Source organism: Rana temporaria, chromosome 4 (assembly GCF_905171775.1).
Source record: "Rana temporaria chromosome 4, aRanTem1.1, whole genome shotgun sequence".
Taxonomy (NCBI): Eukaryota; Metazoa; Chordata; class Amphibia; order Anura; family Ranidae; genus Rana; species Rana temporaria.
The window spans coordinates 263707824-263724938 of record NC_053492.1 but is presented as its reverse complement, the minus strand read 5'-3'; the positions used below and the strand labels follow the sequence as shown (position 1 = coordinate 263724938).

Below are 17115 nucleotides of genomic sequence, written 5' to 3'. Positions count from 1 at the left end.
CGTGCACATGGCAGTATAAGGCCAATTAACTACCTGTGGGTGTCTTTCCACGCCAAGGATACACAGCTGTCACATACAGCTGATCATAGTAATAAAGTGCTGTAAGTAGGGTTACTACGCTACTTTGTGTAAACCTGCACATGCGCAAAGCCATACATTCTGAACTAGGGCTGCAACCAACGATTAGATGTTTAGTAACATAATGGGGTTAAAAAAACAAAAATAAGTACAAAAAGAGCAAATAATCGCTACTGTAAGGGGTTAATTTTTTTACTGTGGGACAGTGAAAGTAATATTTACAGCAGCCATTTGCTTTTTTGGACTATAAAGGGCTAATTTTTTTAACCCCATCGATTAATTTCATAATCGATTAATCGATTAGTTGTTTCGGCCCTATTCTGAACATAGAGTAGTGGGTTTACAGAGGCGTAAATCTGCATACAGCCTTTTATTACTGTGGTCGGTTGTGCATTCTTATAATTTATGTTATTGTGATACATTTGCCTATATGTCTCAGTTTACTGCTCCCTGCTAGCCATATGGGTAGAGGTAGAAAGGAATTTCATGCGATTCATTCCTCTGACAGGTTATTGACGTGCTAATGTCCCCTCACTATTTCTAAAGGTTAATTGATCTATTGTGTTGTGTGAAGGAGATCTGTGTTTAAGTGGCTTGTGTTAATTATTCTGATTGCTTCATTGTGGTAATTATCTCTCTATATGCGGGGTCGAGCGGTCTGGTTGATGTATTCAGTACAGCTAGTGCTCAGCGTCACTGATGTCATTGTCTAAAGAAAATGTGTTTTCAGCATCGGCCCCGTCGTGTCTACCTAGTCATCTGTATGGAAGCCCCAGTGTGAGGGGGGCGGAGATTTGTCATTGTAACAGTTTTGGAAATGACATATAAGCTGTGTGATATAACATTAAAGTCTGTGTTGTTCAAGCAGTAAGTTTGTCTCATGTGTGGCTTTCTGGGCGATTCCAGGGATATCCCTCCTTGTGGAATATTGGGGTGATTTTCGTTATGGGAAGAAGGGAACGTTGACGGGGATATCATACCGATACCGTCACAGTTATGCAGTCTTATGCCCGCGTGTGCTTGGTACACTTCAACATGTACATAGGATGTGATTAAAAGCTGTGACATTAGTGTTTTATCTAGTGTCTACAGACTCTCTCTGTTAGCTTTTTTTTTGCTAGGAAAATATAAGAAAGAATTGCAAAGAAAGGTCTGTGTCACTAAAATTCCAAGCGATCTGTAGGTCTGTTGCCAAGCAGTTTACTTTTCAGCTCTTGTAGGTTGCAGCAAAAATCGCCAGTTTCGGACATGTTACCCAATATGGTTGCTAGTAATCAGTGGCCCAGCAGCAATTAATGGCTGCATAGATAAGCATTCTAGCAAGCTATTGTACATGAAAATATGCAGAGAGCAGTAAACAGTTATGCCTTGTGTCAATCCCCCCCCATTTACAGATGTTAAATTGATGTATAATTTTATCCAAAAGTCATGTGACTGAGGCAGGATAACGTTGTACAAAATTGTATTGTTGATTTCAAATAAGCAGACACCTTCTGTACATATAAACAGAGCATATATTATTGAAATGTATCAGCAGTGGTACAAAAATTTAATAAATTATTGAGAGTATAGAACAAATACACATATGTACGTCATTCTGGATACAAATACACCAAATTAAAAATCTTTATTTAAAATATTAACAATAAATAGGCACTGGAAGTCACTGTACACGCACAGGATTGAGAATGTAGACCTTAGAAATACACACACACACACACACACACACACACACACACACACACACACACACACAGCAAAAAGCAATAAATACAAAAACAATTCACTTTTCCCACATGATATCATCCCTCTTTAAATTTGTTTGAATCTTCTGCACGTTTTTTAACAGCTGCAGGGCAGCATTGCTATTGGCGGTTGGAGTGCCTCTTGCTGGAGCCTCTTGCTTTTTCCCAGGTGTGACATCACTGTCTGTTTTGCAAGACTGTCCTGAGACAGCAGATCTGGCTTTGGAGGAAAGTTTCTTCATGGACCAAGCTGCATTCTTAAGTCTAAGAACCTAAAAAAAGGTAGAATTTAATACATAGGTTTGGTTTAGAATGCTGGTCACAAAACATATACAGTGATGTGATACTATTATTCACAAATTACCAGGAAGTAAGAATAGTATAGAACACCTGTTCAACATATGGCCCATGACCTCCTGGTCTCGGATGGAGGGTCGGCAAGCTCAGATTGCAGGTTGCTAACCAAAATCATTAGAGAGGATGGAGCCGGCGCCAAAGGAAGCAAGCAGCTGCACAGGGAGCAGGAGCCGCATATGCTGATGCTTCCTTTACAGCGCCAACTCTTGTCCCAGGCATCACTCCGCCTGGGACAGAAACCTTTCCAACAGCCAGCAATGCCAGAAGCAACTTCATGATAAAAGGGGCAGTTCATTAAACATCTTAGTTTAGCAATGGGAATATATGAGCAGGAAAGTCGCAGGTGTCATGCACAGCACCTGCAGTGTGGATAAACCGCAGAGCACTAGTGTGAAAGCAGCCTTAGGCCTCATTCACACGATTGGTCTGATCGGGGTCCGCCTGTACATTTTCTTTTTTGTGACTGAATAAACATCCAATGGAGATTGGTCCCAAGGAAAATGATGATCCTGATTGTTGTTTAAAATCTTTATTACGCTATTCAAAATAAAAAATTCTGAACCATTTCATTTTATTGTAGCCCACAAGCGGTTACCAAATCACTTGAGTGGCCTTCACTTTTTAAAAGGTTGGGGGCAGTAGGGCAGTGCACGAGTCAGTAAGTTTTTGTTTTTATTATTATATTTCTATTACTTTTAAAAAAATAAGAAAAAATAAACTTGCAAAAAAAAAATGTTTTAATTTTTTTTTTAGTGCTTCTGGGGGAGGAGCCAGTGGATGGCATCAGTAAGACAGTGGACAATGTCAGTATAGAATAAAATACATTTTTTTTGGGGGGGGGGGGGGGGGTAGTGGGCAGTGTCAGTTTTTTTTTTATTGGTTTTGGTGAGATATCAGGGGACTGAACAGACCCCTGACATCTCCCATTTGAGACAGAGAAAGGGACTGAGAACACAGGTTCCCCAGTCCCTTTTTCTGCAGCCTTGGCTGCACTGAAGATGAAAGAACAGGAGACCGAGGCTCCTGTTCATTCATACACTGAAGCATCATAAACACAGTTGTCACTGACTCTGTGCAGTCGGAAAATGAAGGAGCTGGTAAATGACAGATTTACAGGCTTCTTCCTCTGCTCTCCATCCTCACAGATCTGAGGCGGGGGGACCAGAGAAGGAGAGAGGGGGCAGAGGAGCACATTCAGAAAAGGATGTCATTTACTGGCCCCTTCCTCCGCTCTCCATCCTGACAGATCCCCCATAGCAGTCAGCGGGAGAGGAGGGAAGCTGGAAGTGCTGTTTTTTTTAAGTCCATATACTTGAATGAGTCTTCAGAAAACATTGAAATCAGAGTCAGCAGGGAAACTAGAATTTTCTGAGAAAAGCGATGCATTAAAAGCCTGTATTTTTCTGTTGAAAAAAGTTTTATCCCCTTGTTGCCAACTGAAGTTGGTCTTCTTTCTTGAGGCCGCCTATATGTGTACATGTATTTGAGTAGAGAGCATGCTGCACATCATAGAAAATGGGCTGTCACCCGGGTCTTGTACTAATTCTGTGATAGCCTTTTATAGTCACTGTACAGCCCACCCCTATGTGTCTTTTCCCTTTTGAATAGAGAGAAAGATACAGGGCTGGATTCACGTAGATCGGCGCATTTTTACGGCGGCGTAGCGTATTGTATTCACAAAGCACTTGCCTCCTAACTTAAGGCGGCGTAGCGTAAATGGGGCCGGCGTAAGCGCGCCTAATTCAAATGAGGGCGTGTTTTATGTAAATGATTGGTGACCCGACGTGATTGACGTTTTTTACGAACGGCGCATGCGTCGTCCGTGTACATATCCCAGTGTGCATTGTTCCAAAGTACGCCGCAAGGACGTATTGGTTTCGACGTGAATGTAAATTACGTCCAGCCCCATTCACGGACGACTTACGCAAACAACGTAAAATTTTCAAATTTCGACGCGGGAACGACGGCCATACTTAACATTGGCTAGGCCACCTAGGGGGCAGCTTTACGCCGGCGTAACTCTTACGGAAACAGCATATCTTTACTGCGACGGGCAAGCATACGTTCGTGAATTGGCGTATCTAGTAATTTACATATTCTACGCCGAAATCAACGGAAGCGCTACCTATCGGCCAGCGGAAAAATTGCACCCCAAGATATTAGCTAGGTTTAAGTATCTCAGTTTGAGCATACACTTAAACTTACGACGGCTTAGATTCCGAGTTACGCCGGCGTATCATAGATACGCCGGCGTAACTCTTTGTGAATCCAGCCCACAGTGTTATTTTGTTCCTCCTTGCTAGAGGAGAAAAACCTACACAAATAAAAATGTGTGTAAAAAGATGAATAAAAAAAGTTAAATCAGGGATTTATCTAGGTCAGTGTCAATGTTAGAGTCAGTGAATTTTAGGTAGGATTAAAAAAAAAAAAAAAAAAAAAGTTTTTTCTTTAAATTTGCATCAGTGTCAGTGTGTGTTTTACGTAGGATAATTATTATTTTTTTTGCAAAATGTGCACTATTGTTTCTGAGCCCATACACAACAAACACATACAGTATGTGGTATTGATGTGGTTATCAGGAACGGAAATTTGTTTCAGGCTCTTCTTTTACAATAGTTTATGGTAATGGCAAGAAATATACAGTTACATTTAGGAACATGATTTTTATTATTTTTTACTATTTTAGGCCAGTTTTCCTTGAATATAAGAAAAAAAAAAAAAAACACACCACACACCACACACACACGGAAGATATCCATTACCATTTACCACCAAATGAAAGTCCAATTTGTCCTGAAAATAACAAGGCATAATCCACCTGCATACATTAAAGTGGAGGTTCACCCAAAAAATAAATGTTTAACATTAGATTGAGGCTATTTAAGGGGAGCAGAAACGGGTATTATTTTTAAAATCTTTTTCGAGCTAGATGTTCTCCCGCCGTTTCCGGGTATGGGCGTTCCTATTTGATTGACAGCCTTTCGACCGTTGCATACAGCGCGTCACGATTTTCCGAAAGTAGCCGAACGTCGGTGCGCAGGCGCTGTATAGAGCCGCACCGACGTTGGGCTTTTTTCGGCAACTGGTGACGCGCTGTATGTGACCGTCGGAAGGCTGTCAATCAAATAGGAACGCCCAGTCCCGAAGATCATACCTGGAAGCAGCGGGAGAACATCTATCTCGAAAACGGTAAGTACGGCATTGATTTTAAACAAAATACCCGTTTCTGCTCCCCTTAATTAGCCTCAATCTAATGTTAAAAAAAAAAAAAATTCGGGTGAACTCCCGCTTTAAGTAGTTGGGATGATATGAACAGTTTTACCAACAGTTTTGTCAAAGTTGCAAAACTGTGTTCAGGCATCAAGATTTGTTATACCCTCTGTCATGTTGGTTTTAACAATCTAGATTTATGTGCACTTTCATTGAAACCCTACCTGTCACAGTGGCTTGGATTAAAGTGCTGGTTTAGCAGTAGTAGGGCTAAAGCAACCAAGTGCAATTGAGCCATACCAAGCATTTGCCCGAGTACTTGTACTTGTGCAAATGCTCTGATACTTGACCCGATATCTGCGTCCTCAGCGTAGCGGGGGGGGCACTTAGCCTCACGAATGATCAGTGTGGGCAGTTACAAGCACCGATTTCCCTGTATACCTTTTAATAAAGCAGCTGACAGATGCTTCTCCTCCACTCCCTCCCGTGGCTACTAGTATCGGTGCAACCCTAATTCCTAGTCAACTGAATCTTTGGGGACTAGTTAATTCCAAAATAAAAATGGTGTGCTGTAATGCACAGCAACCCACTTCCATTGAGGCAACGACATGTCTTTGCACACTGTTATTGGAATGGTCGATATAGGTAGCAGTCAAACAAAAACCTTTGCATTCGTTATTTAAAAACTTAAACTGTATCTATAAAAGTAGAGAAGGTTAAACATAATATCTATTATACATTTATTAATCTAATAACCTACAGTTGCAATAAAAAGTATGTGAACCCTTTTGAATGATATGGATTTCTGCACAAATAGGGTCATAAAATGTGATCTGATCTTCATCTAAGTCACAACAATAGACAATCACAGTCTGCTTAAACTAATAAAAACACACAAGGAATTAAATGTTACCATGTTTTTATTGAACACACCATGTAAACATTCACAGTGCAGGTGGAAAAAGTATGTGAACCCTTGGATTTATAACTGGTTGAACCTCCTTTGGCAGCAATAACTTCAACCAAACGTTTCCTGTAGTTGCAGATCAGACGTGCACAACGGTCAGGAGTAATTCTTGACCATTCCTCTTTACTGAACCATTTCAGTGAAGCAATATTCTTGGGATGTCTGGTGTGAATCGATTTCTTAAGGTCATACCACAGCATCTCAATTTGGGTTGAGGTCAGGACTCTGACTGGGCCACTCCAGAAGGCGTATTTTCTTCTGTTTAAGCTATTCTGTTGATTTACTTCTATGCTTTGGTTTGTTGTCCTGTTGCAACACCCATCTTCTGTTGAGCTTCAGCTGGTGGACAGATGGCCTTAAGTTCTCCTGCAAAATGTCTTGATAAACTTGGGAATTCATTTTTCCTTTGATGATAGCAATCCGTCCAGGCCCTGATGCAGCAAAGCAGCCCCAAACCATGATGCCTCCACCACCATACTTCACAGTTGGGATGAGGTTTTGATGTTGGTGTGCTGCGCCTCTTTTTCTCCACACATAGTGTTGAGATTTTCTTCCAAACAACTCAACATTGGTTTCATCTGTCCACAGAATATTTTGCCAGTACTGCTGTGAAACATCCAGGTGCTCTTGTGAAAACTGTAAACGTGCAGCAATGTTTCTTTTGGACAGCAGTGGCTTCCTCTGTGGTATCCTCCCATGAAATCCATTCTTGTTTAGTGTTTTACGTATCGTAGATTCGCGAACAGGGATGTTGGCATATGCCAGAGACTTTTGTAAGTCTTTAGCTGACACTCTAGGATTCTTCTTCACCTCATTGAGCAGTCTGCGCTGTGCACTTGCAGTCATCTTTACAGGATGGCCACTCCTAGGGAGAGTAGCAGCAGTGCTAAACTTACTCCATGTATAGACAATTTGTCTTACCATGGACTGATGAACAGCAAGGCTTTTGGAGATACTTTTATAACCCTTTCCAGCTTTATGCAAGTCAACAATTCTTAATAGTAGGTCTTCTGAGAGCTCTTTTGTGCAAGGCATCATTCACATCAGGCAATGCTTCTTGTGAAAAGCAAACCCAGAACTGGTGTGTGTTTTATAGGGCAGAGTAGCTGTAAACATCACCTCCCATCTCATCTCATTGATTGGAGTGAGGTGTCAGCCAACAGGAGTCCAATTAGCTCTTGGAGATGTCATTAATCTAGGGGTTCATATACCTTTTCCACCTGCACTGTGAATGTTTACATGGTGTGTTCAATAAAAACATGGTAACATTTAATTTTTTGTGCGTTATTAGTTTAAGCAGACTGATTGTTTATTGTTGCGATTTAGATGAAGATCAGATCACATTTTATGACCAATTTGTGCAGAAATCCATATCATTCCAAAAGGGTTCACATACTTTTTATTGCAACTGTAGCTATCATTATGGTATATACAGTAACGCAATATGCTATAGACATGAAGCCTGCATTATAGGATATGGCAAATCACTTACATTTTGTTGATGCCTCTTCAGCTTTAGTATTTGGTCACTTTTGTTTTCCATTTGTTTAACAAGGCACTCCATCTCCCGTTCTAAATCTTCACGCAAATTAATGTCTTTTGTTTCATTTATTTGCTTCAACAGCTCATCATGTTCACTTAGGAGGTAAAAATATATATACACACACACACACACAAGAAAAATAATAATTACACTGTAGAAATAAGGATTACACGGAGGAACACATTAAAGCAGACCTTTAGACATGCTTTTTTAACTTTCCAATTGCAATTCCAATTGCTGCAGCCAGACTGAGTGGAGGGAGATTTCTGCAGCATATTTGGCAAGTACAGAATTACAGTATATATAAAATAAGATGCAAAGTGGTTCGAGGGAAGCTTTAGAATGGCAAATATGTTTTTTATTACAAATTATGTGAGCAGACTGCAGTTCCTCTTTAAGTCTTTCAACACTGGATAATATTGCTGCCTACAGAATAGAATGGACACTGGCAAAAAAAATCAGTAGACTAACCCAGAATAACACCTCCACTACTTGCATGCTTCAGTTTTGTAGCAAAGCAGTACCCAGAACATAATCAGAGAGGGTAGGTGGGGTCGGGGTGCATTTTATATGGCCAATATAAAAATCCTATATTCTCCCTTTTCCGTTGAGGGACACGGAAAATATTTCACCTTCAGCATGTCCTAAAGCATTTCGACTGAAGTGTGGGCAGTACAGCAAAAAAAAAAAAAAAGAGAAACACTAGCAGGCCCCAAAAAAGATGAAACATGCAACGACCTACAGTTCAAAGAGCCATTCAAATAACCTTATGCCCCAAAGCTGGCATCAAATAAGAGCTCAACATCTACCTTAAAAGGACTTGGAGAGAGTTTGTGAAAAGAAGAGCAGGAGGCAGCCTTGCACATCTGGGAAACCGTTGTTTGATACCCAATCACCCAAGAAGCACTCCGATTTAGTAGAATGTGCCTTGACAGGAAAGAGTACATTCCAATCCATGAGACTATAATGCCGCGTACACATTTCCCGACAACAAATGTTCCATGTAAGCTTGTTGTCGAAAAAGCCGACTGTGTATATGCTCCATCGGACATTTGCTGTCGGAGTGCTGGTTCTCAAATTTTTGGACAACAAAATTCCGACTGTGTGTACACAATTTAATGCACAAAAATTCTATGCATGCTCAGAATCAATTCGACGCATGCTCGGAATCCTTGAACTTCATTTTTCTCAGCTCGTAATAGTATTGTACGTCACCGCGTTCTTGACGTTCGCAATTTCCGACAACATTTGTGTGACCGTGTGTATGCAAGACAGTTTGAGCGAACACCCATCGGAAAAAAATCCACAGTTTTAATGTCAGAATGTCCGATCATCTGTACCCGGCATAAGTTTGGATAATGGTCTGCCTGAGCCACCAAGAGATGGTGGAGCAAGAAGCTGGTGCACCCTTTTGGGGTTCATCCAGAATTACAATCAATCTTCCTTAAGGAAGCTGTGGCTGAGAGATAGAATTTGCATGGCCCCAACCACATCAAGATGATGGAGGAAATTCCCCTTCAGTAAACTGTGGCAGGACAGAGGAAAGGGAGAACAAGGTTGTTGTGGCTGAGATGAAAGGCAGAAACTACCTTAGGGAAGAAGGAAGTACTGGGCCTCAATGCCGCTGTGTCCTTATGCTAAACCAGAGAGGGTTCTTGCAGAATAAGGCCACCAGGTCAGACACTCACCTTACAGAAGTGATGGCTACAAGGAATGCAACATGTGGGTTAGAGTAGAGAGAAGAATTTTTCTAATGGGTTCAAATGGCAGTCTCTGAGGCATAGACAGAACCAGATTCAGATCCCCATGGAGTTAGAGGAATGAACAGTAGAAGCTACATGGGACATGTCCTTTAAAAAGCCTAAATTAAGGAGCGAGATGCCAGAGGCTCCCTGAAACAGAATAGAAAGGGCAGAGATCTATTCCTTGGCAGTGCTGAGAGTCAAACACGGGCCATTGCACACATGCAACATGAGGATTTGTCCCACAGAAGTGAGATAAAGTATGCCTGCAAAATGTCCACATCTGTGAAGTACACGTCTTCTGGCTCCTCCCTGATAGTTGATGTTCACCAATGTTGTGGCATTGTCCGACTTAATTTGAATTGGATGACCTTCAGGAGGGATGGACAGCCAAACTGACTAAAATTTTAGGAAAGATAGGAAAAAGACTCCTGACAACCAAGTTCCCTGCACCAACATCACCATGACTTCTGCCCAGATCAACAGGATGGCATCCAACCTGAGGATCCTCCAGTAGAAAGTTGGGACAATGCCAGCTGCTCTTACTAAAAATGGCGTACTAGCAAAAATGAGTTAGTCTTCTGCATAGCTGAGCTGAACAAATGTCCATTCTATTAGGACACAAACAAAAAAGGCATGCCAGTAGTAAGAGGATCTATCTTGGGCTGGCCTGATAACCAAACAACCAACCCTCCTGTAGGTGACAGAGTAACCCAGAGGTGAAAAACTTCCTGTTTCCTTCAATGGATGTTAAAGAGACTAAACTTTTTATGGGCCATTTCAATTTGTACTTTTTGAGGAATGTATATTTACTTACAGCAAGATGTATTTTAAATTACAGAGACCAAAAAAAAAAATCTATACCAAAATAAATGTTATTATATTTAAAGCTAAATATAACGCAGCTGAAAAAACATTGGTGAACATTGATACAGTATTATTAAAGCATTAAATATTCCAATTATCAGAAAGCACATTCTATACTTACAAATTCATGTCCTCCAACTCTCCCTGTAGAGCGTGTAGAAGATCAGTCAGGCTATCACCTGTAGAGGGTGCTGCACAGGCTGAACTCCTGCTTGATCCAGCAAGCCCAACTGGCTTGTGTCCTGCAGATTTTGAACGGGTCAGTGTAGTGTGTGGGCTCTGACTTTGATGCTTTATCATGTGCATAACACTCTGCACATTTGCACTCAGAGAATGACTGGAACTGGCAGACTTAAAAAAATAAAGAAAGAAAATGAAACCATATTACGTTACAAATTATTATATGCATTCAACATTACAGACAGCAACACTCTGTACACAGCACACTCCATAATCATTTACACACACACACATATGTATACAATATAATGTTTGGGGGTTCCAAGTAGTTTTCCAGCAAACAAATCATGATTTAAAACTTGTAAGCAACAAATATCAGAAAACGTTTTTTAGGTCTTTAAAGCAGAAGTAAACCCATCCATAAAAGTTTCATTTCCGGCACATGCCGGAAATGTTACACTCCAATTGGTTGTGCTCTCAACCAAACTGTCAAACCATCCAATGGCTGGTGTCATAACTGATCACATGAGCAACATTATGGCAGTTGTAGAATAAACAGAGGCAAAAATGGCAGCTTTCTTGGCTGAAAATGATAAGGGGGTTTACTTACACTTTAAGTTTTAGGTTAAACTGCCCTCATTTACAGACTGACATTTATTCCTTTGATCTAAGAACTACACGATACTTTGTTTATAGTTATCTCCGATGTTAAGATAAATTTGGCAGGCTGCCTGGCTTTATTTATTTTTGTCAGCTGTCCCCTCGGCATCCACACGTCTTTTTCCCAGCCGACAGGACGTGCTACGCAGCTTCTGATTAGTTGGCACCGCCCATGTGACGGCAACCAATTAGAATGCTCTGAAACGTCCCTCCTGACAGGGTCGTTTTGGAGATTCAGCTTCTGTGATTTCTAAGCCTGGACTCCTGACGTGGACATACCGGGGCTCAGAACAGGAGATTGCAGCAATCCGGGTCAGCGAGACTGGGGGGGAGGGGGGGTGGGGGGACGGACACACACACACACACACACACACACACACACACACACACCTGTGCAAGTTCACCTTACAGATTTTTCTGTAAAAATGAACTTACCATTTAACGATTAATCGTGCAGCTCTAGTACATACAGTAGCATAATTTTGAACTCTATACATAACATAATCCTGAACTTTGCACTTGGTACATAATTGTGAACTCTGCATGTAATGCACCCCAGATAGAAACGGCTCTTTGAGGGCACCATACTACTGATGCGACCCATGATGAAATGGAGTTTGACACCTCTGCATAAAAGCATTTGTCTTGTGTTTCTTTGCGTCCCCACTGCAGTCAGATTTTGTAGACCAGCCGGAGCATGCTCAGTTTCAGTTCCCTTCTAAGCTCCTAATTTTCTCATTATTATCTATGCAGCCCACATCACTGTAGAGAGTCACACATGTAAGTGTACTGTATACATAGTGGTAAACGACAAAGGGAGCATTGGATGCAGATGCCATCTGAACAAAATTAAAAAGCTATTGCCTACACTATATTAACCGCTTGCCGACCGCTGCACGCCAATATACGTCGGCAGAATGGCACGGGCAGGCAAATGGGCGTACCTGTACGACCCTTTAAATTTGACGCGTCGGGCCTCGTGAGTGCGCCTGCGGGTTCTGGGAAAGATTGCGGTCGGCAAAAGGCAGAACAGGGGGATGCCTTTGTAAACAAGGCATTCCCCTGTTCTGCCTAGTGACATGTCAGGGATCTACTGTTCCCTGTGATCGGGAACAGATTTCCGTTGTGTCACTGGTAGCCCCTCCCCCTAACAGTTAAATTGTCAGTTAAAGCGTGACAGTGCCGAATCGCAAAAAGCGGCCCGTCATTTGGCAGCCAAATGGTCTGTGGCTTTAGTGGTTAATAAACCAAAAATACACATTTTATGTTCAATGGAGATTTATTGGGAGCTTTAAAACACACCGTAGAGAGCATATGTTGGCAGAGCAATAGACGCTCCTCCCAAGGACCCTTCCCTGCAGATGCCAAAGAACAAGGGAAAGATCATGTGACCACTCAAGACTGCAGGAATAAGCTACTTAAAGCGGATGTTCCATTTAAAAAAAAATTAAAATTAAAAAGTCAGCAGCTACTAACACTGTAGCTGCTGACTTTTAAATAAGGACACTAACCTGTCCTAGCCGCCAGCAATGTCTGCCCCCGCCGAGGCCGATCCTCGATCCTACCAGCCAGGGCCGGCCCTATGATGGGACCGGGTGGTACCATGGGTACCAGGCAGCACTTTTAGGGGGGCAGCATACTGATGCCCACCAGCCCGTTCCGCTACCCAAATAAAATTGATGTCCTTTTTTTCCCACAAATAGAGCTTTCTTTTGGTGATATTTGATCACCTCTGCGGTTTTTATTTTTTGTGCTATAAATATATATATTTTTTAACTTTTTGCTATAATAAATATCCCCAAAATTTTGAAAAATAAACAATTTTCTTCAGTTTAGGCCAATATGTATTCTTCTACATATTTTTGGTACAAAAAAAAAAAACACAATTAGCGTACATTGATTAGTTTGCGCAAAAGACATTGTGGCTGCCGGCAATTCACAGATCCCTTTATACTCCTGGATACATGTATAGAGCCATGGCAGGTCCTTTTATACGCCTATATGCATGTATAGAGCCATGACAGGCCCTCGTTATACTCCTTTATACATGTATAGAGCCATGACAGGTCGTCTTTATACTCCTATATACATTTATAGAGCCATGACAGGCCCTCTTTATACTCCTATATACATTTATAGAGCCATGGCAGGTCCACTTTATATTCCTTTACATGTACAGAGTAATGACAGGTCCTCTATATACATGTATAGAGCCATGACAGGCCCTCGTTATACTCCTTTATACATGTATAGAGCCATGTCAAGTACTCTTCATAGTCCTATATACATTTATAGAGCCATGACAGGTCCTCTTGATATTCCTTTACATGTAAAGAGTAATGACAGGTCCTCTATATACATGTATAGAGCAATGACAGGTCCTCTATATACATGTATAGAGCCATGACGGTTCCCTTTAGTTTATAGTAGTGAATAAGTGCAGCGCAAAAATAAATAAAATATAATAAACAATGATGAATGAAAAGTAAATGAAACAATAATAATTAGCCAGTGAAATTAAATGTCCAAGTGTCCAAACAATCCTTAAATGAGTGTGAATCACACACTAAAATCCAACAGGAGTGAGAGTGAAGAGGAAACACCACTAAGGAAATCCACCACCGCAGATAAGATGGACTCTCACCTCATTGCTTCGACCCAAAAGAGTCACAAAGCATATCAGCAAACCCTCAGTCAGATCCAGCCTCCAAACGGAACCACCATACCACAGGGATATCAGCAGGCCACCAGGTACCAGGTACTCGCTCCACCTGACGCTGATGAAGTCCCGCCCCCGGGACGTAGCGCGTACGTAAGGGGAGGAGCTACGCAAGACGTCACCCCGATCATCGTTGCTGAGATTACTACTGTTACAGCATACACTCGGCGCTACGAGTGTTTTTAAATGTGAGTGCCATTCCTTTTATCTTTCCTTCATTATCAACTAGTATATACAGAGAGCACTAGAGTTCTTTTGTGTGTCTTTTATACATGGTGGCCTGCTTTTGGGTCGAAGCAATGAGGTGAGAGTCCATCTTATCTGCGGTGGTGGATTTCCTTAGTGGTGTTTCCTCTTCACTCTCACTCCTGTTGGATTTTAGTGTGTGATTCACACTCATTTAAGGATTGTTTGGACACTTGGACATTTAATTTCACTGGCTAATTATTATTGTTTCATTTACTTTTCATTCATCATTGTTTATTATACTTTATTTTATTTATTTTTGCGCTACACTTATTCACTACTATATGCTTTGGGAATTTTTTTGAATTTATCCTCAGTGCTGGCTTGCATACTTGTATTGTATTTTAGTTTGATTTTTATATCCCAGCGCTGAATTTTTCACTTCATTGTAGGTTCCCTTTAGTTATCATGATATAAAATAATGAATGTGGGGACCCTTTGGTTGGTGTGATTTTTTTTCTGGGGGGGCAGCATTTTATTCTTGGTCCCAGGCAGCACAATGTCTTGGGCCGGCACTGCTACCAGCTCCAAACGCCACCATCCACAGTAAGGGAAACAGGCAGTGAAGCGGTACGTTTCCTACTGCGCATGCGCGAGCAGCGCGGCGCTTTGTGAATGGGCCGGCTGCTTTCTGGGACACACACAGTTCCCAGAATGCAGCGCGCCCCATTCACAAGAAGACACCCAGTGTAGGAGGAGGAAGAGGATCCACCGCGGACGATGAAGAGGCAGATTCTGCACTTCCGCATAGCAACAGCTATTTAGGGTGAGTAAAAACAATTTTTTTTTTTTTTTGATTTTTGGTGAAACCTCCACTTTAAACTGCTTCCATCCCCAGAGCACTGTTATCCTGGGTGGACATCAAATGACATCCTCCACGGGCCATGCTTCGAGCTATCGGACACGGTGGATGACAGATCACATGACAATTGTACACAATGGATGGCTTCCATTTATTGTGTACTATTGTGTTAAACTCTGATTGGTCACAGTGATCACAAGATACAAGACAGGGCCAATCACAGCCAATCTGAACCATGTGATTAGCTTTGGCCAATCCCAGCTAATCACAATAGTAAAGACTGAAAAAATGGTTGCTTATAACAGTTAAATTCACTACAGGAAATCTCTTGCCTCAACTTACGGCTCCTCCTCGCCTCGGAAAACCTCCTTTCGAGAAGCGCTCTTGCTGGGGGTTACCTTGCGGGCACACTCCCGAGTCCAGCATTTGCATCCATAAACAGAATGCTGGACTCAGCCCAACCCCCAGTGCCTGCGTCATTGGATTTGATTGACAGCAGCAGGAGCCAATGGCTGCGCTGTTATCAATCTATCCAATCAAGAGCCAAGAACCCTGGGCAGAGAGGAAGAGCGTGTCTCCGCCGATGGTACGAAGGGGTCAGGTGAGTAAACCGGGGAGGGGGGGGGGGGGCAGTCAGTGTCAGAAGTTTTTTCACCTTAACGCATATGATGCACAACCCCTTTAATACAGTTTTAACCCATCCCAATACTAGCCATAAAATTTAAAAAACTATTTTTGCGGTGGAGTTACACAAATTTAACTTAACAAACCTACAGAACCAATTTTATTGGTAGCCCTGGGACTGTCTGTATTATAAGAAATCACAGTGTAAATATATATATATATATCCTGATCACCTCCCCAGAGTAGTACAGTGTTACTATGGTAACACTGTATTGCTCTGGTGACAGTGTGTAAAAAAAAAAAAAAAAAAAAAAAAAAAAAAAATAATTGTAAAAGAGGAAATATATAAAAAATGAATTACTATTATTTTTTTTTACATACTGTCATATGATGGCGCTGTACTGCACTGGTGAAAGTATGTAAAAAAAATTGTGACAATTTAAATCTCTGAATTTTCCAAAAAAGTGACAGAAAAATTACAACTTCAAAAACTCACCATGTATCTTACTAAATAATGAAATAAATGAATCTGATGCGCTACTGTGAGTATACAGTGTCAGTGAATAGGTGGGCATATAATACAATCTGAGCAGCTATATCTAAAAATGTTCACAATACACAACTAAGCAAAAAATAAAAATAATAAGCGCTCCAAATGACATAAGCCAAGTGTATGTATCCACAACAAAAATTATAACGTGACAAATATGGGCAAAAAACTGAAGTGGAGTGCAACTGTAGAAGAGTGCAATGACTCAAATCACAAAGTGACAGTAACTCCAAAAAACAAAAATGTAGGACACTTTCCATCTATTTTTGCAATTTTTGTTTTTTGGAGTTACTGTGACTTTGTGATTTGAGTCATTGCACTCTTCTACAGTTGCACTCCACTTCAGTTTTTTGCCCATATTTGTCACGTTATAATTTTTGTTGTGGATACACTTAGCTTATGTCATTTGGAGCGTTTATCATTATTTTTACTTTTTCTCTTACTAAATACCTTGGACTGTCTACTTTCCAAAAAATTTTAGGGAATATTTGTACTGTCCAGAGATAGGCAGTCAGTAAATCAGTATTAATTGATTTTTTGACCAACTTTCCTACAGACTAAATAATGTACACAAATTTGGGTTATTTTCACCAAATAAATATAGCACTATACATTTTGGTCTAAATTCATGAAGAAAATTATTTGCAAATTGTACAACAGAAACAAAACAAAAAAAAAAAAAAAAAAATGTTTTTCAACATTTTTGGTAATTTCTCGATTATTTAGCAAAAAAAAAAAAAAAACTAAAAACCCAGTGGTGATTAAGTGCCACCAAAAGAAAGCTCTATTTATGTGAAAAAAATAATAATAATAATAAATGCAATA

The 17115-nt window shown here is 40.9% G+C and overlaps 1 protein-coding gene across 3 annotated transcripts in view; it reads right to left on the bottom strand.

Moving 5' to 3' along the window:
- Positions 1–1572: 1572 nt before the first annotated feature.
- Positions 1573–17115, bottom strand: part of CEP57L1 (centrosomal protein 57 like 1) — a 71973-nt gene continuing 56430 nt past the window's right edge. For all 3 annotated transcript variants that reach the window (XM_040350210.1, XM_040350211.1, XM_040350212.1), the window contains 4 exons: positions 10631–10860; positions 7850–7994; positions 1835–2095; positions 1573–1798 (listed from right to left, as the gene is read on the bottom strand). In XM_040350210.1, coding sequence (XP_040206144.1) covers positions 1862–2095; positions 7850–7994; positions 10631–10860 — 609 coding nt within the window. In that variant the 3' untranslated portion in view covers positions 1573–1798; positions 1835–1861. The remainder of the gene's footprint in view (positions 1799–1834; positions 2096–7849; positions 7995–10630; positions 10861–17115) is intronic.